General features: G+C 42.4%; 1 protein-coding gene across 1 annotated transcript; it reads right to left on the bottom strand.

The window, feature by feature from the left end:
- Nucleotides 1-1,164: 1,164 nt before the first annotated feature.
- On the bottom strand, nucleotides 1,165-5,425 carry rpn1 (ribophorin I). Its single transcript, XM_028406186.1, has 10 exons — nucleotides 5,060-5,425; nucleotides 4,369-4,433; nucleotides 3,867-4,173; nucleotides 3,568-3,777; nucleotides 3,294-3,486; nucleotides 3,099-3,198; nucleotides 2,864-3,002; nucleotides 2,117-2,236; nucleotides 1,774-2,019; nucleotides 1,165-1,696 (listed from the first exon to the last, which is right to left on the bottom strand). Exons 1-10 carry the CDS (start codon nucleotides 5,300-5,302, stop codon nucleotides 1,514-1,516), a joined length of 1,806 nt encoding a protein of 601 aa, XP_028261987.1. The 5' UTR covers nucleotides 5,303-5,425; the 3' UTR covers nucleotides 1,165-1,513.
- Nucleotides 5,426-6,508: the final 1,083 nt, after the last annotated feature.

The following is a 6,508-nucleotide window of genomic DNA, read 5'->3' as shown; positions in this document are numbered from 1 at the left end:
TTACAGAGTGGAGGGCAGACGTGAGCTCAGTGGTTCGTTCTGTGGTGTTGAGGTAGCTGCTGAGAATGAGACTGTGCTGCTCTCTGAACTCACACTGCTCTAAAATCTCCACTCAAACGCACAAACAAAAATGCTATTGTGTGGCCTTTCAGCAGCACCAAGCATCAGTGCTAACAGACATTGTCTTTGCTTTCTCCCTGCTGTGTATTTTCAGAATGATTATTGTATGGCTCATACAATATGTGAACACTATCATTGTGAGTGGACCAGGCCTGTTATTATGGAACAGGAAGTGACCTGCCGGGACCCTTGGTGACCTCAGAGGGAAAGCAGTGACCTCAGACTGACCCTGAGATGTTTGTTCTGGGCTCAGTCTGTGATGAAGGTAGGTCTTTTGCCTTGCTGATTGATAGGTGGAGTCACTCTGAAACAAGGAGCGCAACAATGCGCAGGAAATTCCCTCAGAGGTGCCAGTTGTGTGTGTGTATTTTTTAAAGGCATGGCGCATATGTGGTTGTGCATGTGGATGTTTGGATGATACATATTTGTTTTCTGTTTGCCAGGAGTGTATTCAGTGGTACTGATGGTGTCAAATGTGGTGGTGCAATAAAATGCCTGAAGGGCTTTTTAATGCAAGTATGCCCTCTTTTGATGGACCTAAAGTACTGCGTCTCCAAATAAATTCAGAGTTCATTAAAGATTAATCAATATTATTCCCTCACGGTCGGTTCTTTCAGTGCTGTGACTTTGTCATCTGAATAACCATTCCAAAGTATCACCTTTTTTTCAACTTTATTTCAAATTTGACAGCTTTCCATGCAATCATCAAATCCACAAATATGAGTTTCCCATCTTCCATGTCTTTTTCTCACATACAGTCTAATCTCTTTATTTTTTAACAGTCAAAAAAACACTTACAAAAAACAGAAAAATCATTAAAAAAAATGTAGAAAATGCGATTAAGGAACATCAAAAACAACCATTAGGGTGACGTTGAATCAGAGCTTCAAACTTATTCAAATACAAATGTTTGTCTGGGGCAAGTAGAAAAAAGTTGCAAGTGCAAGAGAAACAAGATCGAAAAACACACCATCATATTCATTTGTTAGCAAACAGTATATGTGAGTAAAGACATGAGACAGAAAACACTTTGGGCCATTCAGCTACTAGCTTCAAAAACCATCCCTTAACCATACCCACTTAAGCATGAAAAAGAAATACAATCCAGATTTGAACATGAAAACAGAGTCAAGTCTGAGCCAACTGTGACCGAAACGACAAAGCCAGAAGTTGTGATGTAGCTGCTCTAAAGCTGAGCATGCAGTGACCTCAGGTTTATCACAAGGCACAGGTGTTTGGATAAACCCATCACTACTGTAAGAAGAGATGTTAAAAGTCTGTATCTGGATTCAAAGATGGTAAAAAATAAATGTATAAGCACGAGTCATTTCTTTTCGTTCTCATACAGTCGGCTTCTGTTGTAGCAGGGGTGTTTGTGTGCTTGAGTAGTACTTTAGAGGGCGTCCAGCAGACTGTCGATGCGACTGACGAGCTCATGTCTCTTGCTCGTCAGAGTCTTCTCACTCTCGATGTAAGCCTCCTTCTTGACTTTACCCGCCACCAGCCGTTCTGCTTCTTGGCAGGAGCGGCACACCAGTTCCTTCACTTGGCCATCTAGCTTCTGCACCTCTCCAACCTGCGGACGCAGGAATCATCATTACTTTATATGCCACATTAATCATCTTAAACAACATAAAGGACCACTTCACTTACCTTTTCAGCCAAGTCAGAGCCCTCAGCCTTGAGGCGGGCCTGCAGGGAACTGATGTCATTAGTGAGAGTGCGGTGGTCGGCCTCCAGAGTTTTGCGACCGCTGTTGAGCGCCCCCGTATCACGTGACTGCTTGTAGCGGTTGACCACCTCGTCCATGTGACGGTACAGACCCAGACGTTTGTTGACCAGAGTCAACACCTGCTCTGTGATGGAGGCCACCTTCATACGTACCTCAGCTGCAGGGTCCTGGGTGATGATAAGAAAAAACAGATTAAAAAAAAGTGTGTACTAGAATAAATGAGGCCAGCAGAAATCTGTCTTTGAATCTTTGTCAGTGTTGTACCTTTGTGATGGCAAAGTCCAGACGCACATAGATGATAACGGTGAAGAAAAGTATGTAGAAAGCCCCAACAACCAAGAGGGGCTCCTGCAGCATCAGGATCTTATTAAAATTATAATGAACCTGTGAATCAGTAAGGAGATAAAAGATTTAATTCAAGCCTGGTGAGGATGAAAAATGTTGCCAGCTGTTCAAAAGTATGTATTTGACAAAAGCTCAAAGATTTTATGTTTTAATTAAAAATAAATAAAAGACAAACAATAGGAGCAACTTGTGAACTTGCAACAAAAAACCTCACCCAGCTGAGGGATGTTGGTGTCAACAGTCTAGCAAGTGTCTACTAAACACAACTTCAATAAGAAAAAGTGACAATAACAACAACCATTTGAATAATCATCTAACTATTATGATGATCTTCACATTTTTATGCTGAGACGATAAATACTTTGAGAATTATATTATGAATATAGAAACAAAAACTCTAAAACACTAAATCTCCACAAGCAGTCCCTTAAGATTGTGAGATTCAATTAATCTCACAAACACACAGTGACATGGTATGACCTGTTGCACATCAAAAATGTTAACGTTCTAAACTCCCAGTGGCACCAGAGTAAGTCTCGAAGAGTGGTGAAATATTCATTTGAATGCGGTAAATCTGCCTGTGGTCAACAGCAGCCAGAAACTGTATTACAGAATATAAATTAAATATAATGTAACATGCGTGAAATCTTTTTCTACTGTTCTTACCACAAAATCCTGAATGTGGTGCTCCACCAGGTTGTTCTTGGTGGCGACTAGCACTGGTCGGCCGAATGTATCCAGATATGTATAATGCAGCTGGTTTGGTAAGCGATCAATTTTGTAAGGTGTGTCCACCTGGATGTTTCTGATGAGACAAGACAGTGAAGCAAAACTTATTGTCAACCACTGCAGATATTTCTACTCAACCTTCCATACTGTAGACCTGCTGACAAACACTCACCTGGCCCCCTCTGGCAGGATAATTTTAACAGTCAGCGAGTCAATGACCTGGTCATCATACACATGGTCAACTAGCCTCATCTTCAGTGCATACTGGTCACCTACAACATAAAATGATGCCACACATAAGCATCAGTGATGATGAAATCAGTCATGTACTCAATTATTTTTTCCTTTGAGTCAGAAATCAACTCACCTAGGGTATAGAGGTACTCATAGCTCGGCAGATTGTAACCAATGAGGTAGTGGGTCTTCCAGCCTCCAAATAAGGGGAAACGTGGCCTCACCTCCACCTCTACCGAGTCATCCAAAACCTGCAGATGTGAAGTGGAGATGTTTCCAATCTCATCCCTGTAGTAAACATCTTGGGCCGAGGCAGGGAGGATAGTCTGTGGAGCACAAAGGATAGAGTTGTCACAATTACCTCCTGAACAGTGAAAACGAGTCTGGCTTTGTATAGAGAAAGCAACCTTGAATGACTTGACAGATGAGATGCCGCTGTCTGACTGACGCTGGTAATCGTAACGTGAGAAAGGGCCCTTCAGGACGGCTCCTGTGTGCCTCAGGTCAATGGTTTCTTCCACAGCAATGTTGCCCCAGTGAGACACCTCTATGGTGCGAGTGATACTGCTGATGGTGAGGAAGGGTGTGTTGTTTTCATAATGAATCTTCATTGTATCCTGAAGAGCAGAGAACAGCCATCAAAATCTGTAGCTATTTATGCAGGTTCACTTGAAGCTAATCATACTGTAGCTGGTTATATGTGTACCTCACTGAATGGAGCAACATCACGGAAGGGGCCATACTCAATGATCTCATCAGTTTTGCTGGGGTTACCCAGCTTGGTGTAACTCTCTACTGTCTTTGAGGCCAGGCGGACACGTGTGGTCTGGCTGCGGGTGGGATACGGGGAGTACAGGTAGTGGTTTCCTTGGAAAACCACCAGCTGACGTTCAGCCTGGGTGATGTGTGTGGGAAAGGGCTTCAGGACATGGCTGAATGTCATCTCCACCTTTGCTTTCAGCTGGGCTCCAGCAGCCAGACTGGAGGGCAGTTGCACTTTGTAAAACTCCCCACTGACATGGAAGGGATGACAGAGAGGCATGAGTGAAATACATTTTTATCATGCTGTTTTGTACTCTTAAAGGCAAATCATTTTAATTATTAATTTTAATAAAAACAGTTAAAACATTGGCAAAATGAGATTCAAATGCATTACAAATTCAGTGTGTTTTCATCAGTTTAGTTGTTTATACAGGAGACGCTCATACCTTTGGCCTTGCATGTTTATCTGCTGAAGTTCAAGAGTCCCATCCTCCTCTTCATCACCCTTTACCTGTGAAAACATGTTTAGCGCAACATAAACTAAAAAACTAAAAAAGAAACAATGCAGGGATTTTATAATGCAATAGTTAATGCACCCATATTAATAGAACAATAATGAACACGTTGTTACATTTTTATTCATAGTGGAAGGGGGCAGGCCTGTGCGCAGTCACACACGGAAGTGGACTGCCCAGCGCATACGTGTCATTCAGCCACTGACAGAGCGTGGAGCGGAAGTTAATATCTCATTGCATGCATCCTTAGAAATGATGAATTTATTTCTGTGTTCAGACATTGAACACATTTCATGAGCGGGTGAAAACACCTTGCTTTTCGTAACACAAAGGTTGTACTGGTAGCTACGGTTGTCTAACTGCGGCTATTTGACTTCATAGCTTGCAAAGTTCAATGCCGTCGTATCTCATTGTGTAGCAGTTAGGCGTGCTTATATGCATGCAGTGAACATAATGTCATATCATATAGTGGTGAGCTCCTTAATGCTGCAAGGAACAAAGTGGAAAACCTAAACAGCCGTGATCTGTATGGCTAACAGCAGAGTAGCTAGTAGGCTAAAGCTAACAAGCCGGTTAGATATAGAGCTGTTAGCGCTGCTACGTTCACTAAGTTTTGGCTCACCGAGGCTCCGATGTATGCCAGGTGCGGGGCCAGGTCAGCCTCAACCGCTAGTACAAAGCTCTGGACCGCGGAGCGCCCCTGGTTGGACAGCACGATCTCTGCAGTGATCTTAGCCAGATGAGTGCCCAGGTCCACTGTCCTCTTTACATCCTCGTTCACTAAACCGTCCGCTGAGACCTCCAAGCTCAGAACAGCCAGAAGCAGCAGCAGGCCGGCGGCCAGAGGTGGCGACTTTGGTGTCATGGTCAAAGAAAATAAGAGCTGAAATATTGGGTCCGGAGGATAAGATAGCAGGAAAACGTAGAGCAGGAAAGAAAGGCCGCCGTGCCGCTCTACATCAGAATGGATGACGCCTCATTCACTCTAACGTGATGGCGTCACGGCGCGCTTTACGGCGTGTGGTGCGTCGGAAGGAAGTGGTTGTGATGTGAGCAAGCAAACATAAAAGCGGACACTTAAAATTGACTTTAACAGAACTTTAACCCTCATGCATTGTTCGCAAACACTACCCTAATGTGTTGTTCGGGGACAAAAACGTCCCCTAACTTTAACGGTTTTAAAAATATATTAGATAAATATTTTTTTGAAATTTTTTTGCATAGACCTTTTAATTAACTTCAGTTCTAATCAACAGTAGTGAAAAAATCATTTTCCCCCAGGATTTTAACCCTTTAATCACCAATTTTATAAGGGGTGGTGCTGAAAATTGAAAAAAAAAAAACACAAAATGGCTCATTTTTAATAGAAAAGGTGAATGTGGACTGGATTCTTTTTAACCTTTATTATAGTCTTGGTCATGTCAAACATCAGTAAAAAAATTGACTTTATTGCATTATTAGTTTTTGCACAGCACTGGATTTTCTTTTTTTCTCCCATTTTGTCCCATAGACTTACATTATAAACACACTTTTTTTGACTGCACAGCCATGGCACTAAATAATCATGCATTCTTGATTGTTGGTGGTTTACCCTGTTGGTAGGAGGTAACATTTGTGATTTTTACAGTTAACAACTTAATTACCATATTAACCCTTTACCTGCAGGCCTGTGCTCATGTAGTGTAGTTTCTGGCTTGTATATGGAGTTATAGGGAGTATTTTAGCACATAATTGTGTGTCTACACACTGTGTGTGTATGTTAGAGAGGAAGAGAGCCATTTGCACACTGATCTTGTTGTCTGTGAGTACACACAACCACAGAGTCTTCATAGTAAACAAAAACAAAGAAAGTGTTGCTATGCACGTGTGGCCCTTTGATGTCTACAAGTGCAGACTAAACAAAACAAAAAGGCAAGTGGTCTTACATGTGACCTTGTGGTCATTTGATGGTGAGAAGAGCAGAAAGCAACATGAAGAGAGGATTCACTTGTGCACAATCTCTGGAAATGATTGTGCAGCCTGGCTCTATGAAGGGCCAGGCTGTGAAGCTGTGAAGGCTGCACAAGTAGAT

This window comes from Parambassis ranga, chromosome 5 (genome assembly GCF_900634625.1).
Source record: "Parambassis ranga chromosome 5, fParRan2.1, whole genome shotgun sequence".
In the NCBI taxonomy this organism is placed as follows: Eukaryota; Metazoa; Chordata; class Actinopteri; family Ambassidae; genus Parambassis; species Parambassis ranga.
The sequence above is the reverse complement of the archived record's forward strand: the minus strand, read 5'-3'. Positions and strand labels throughout refer to the sequence as shown.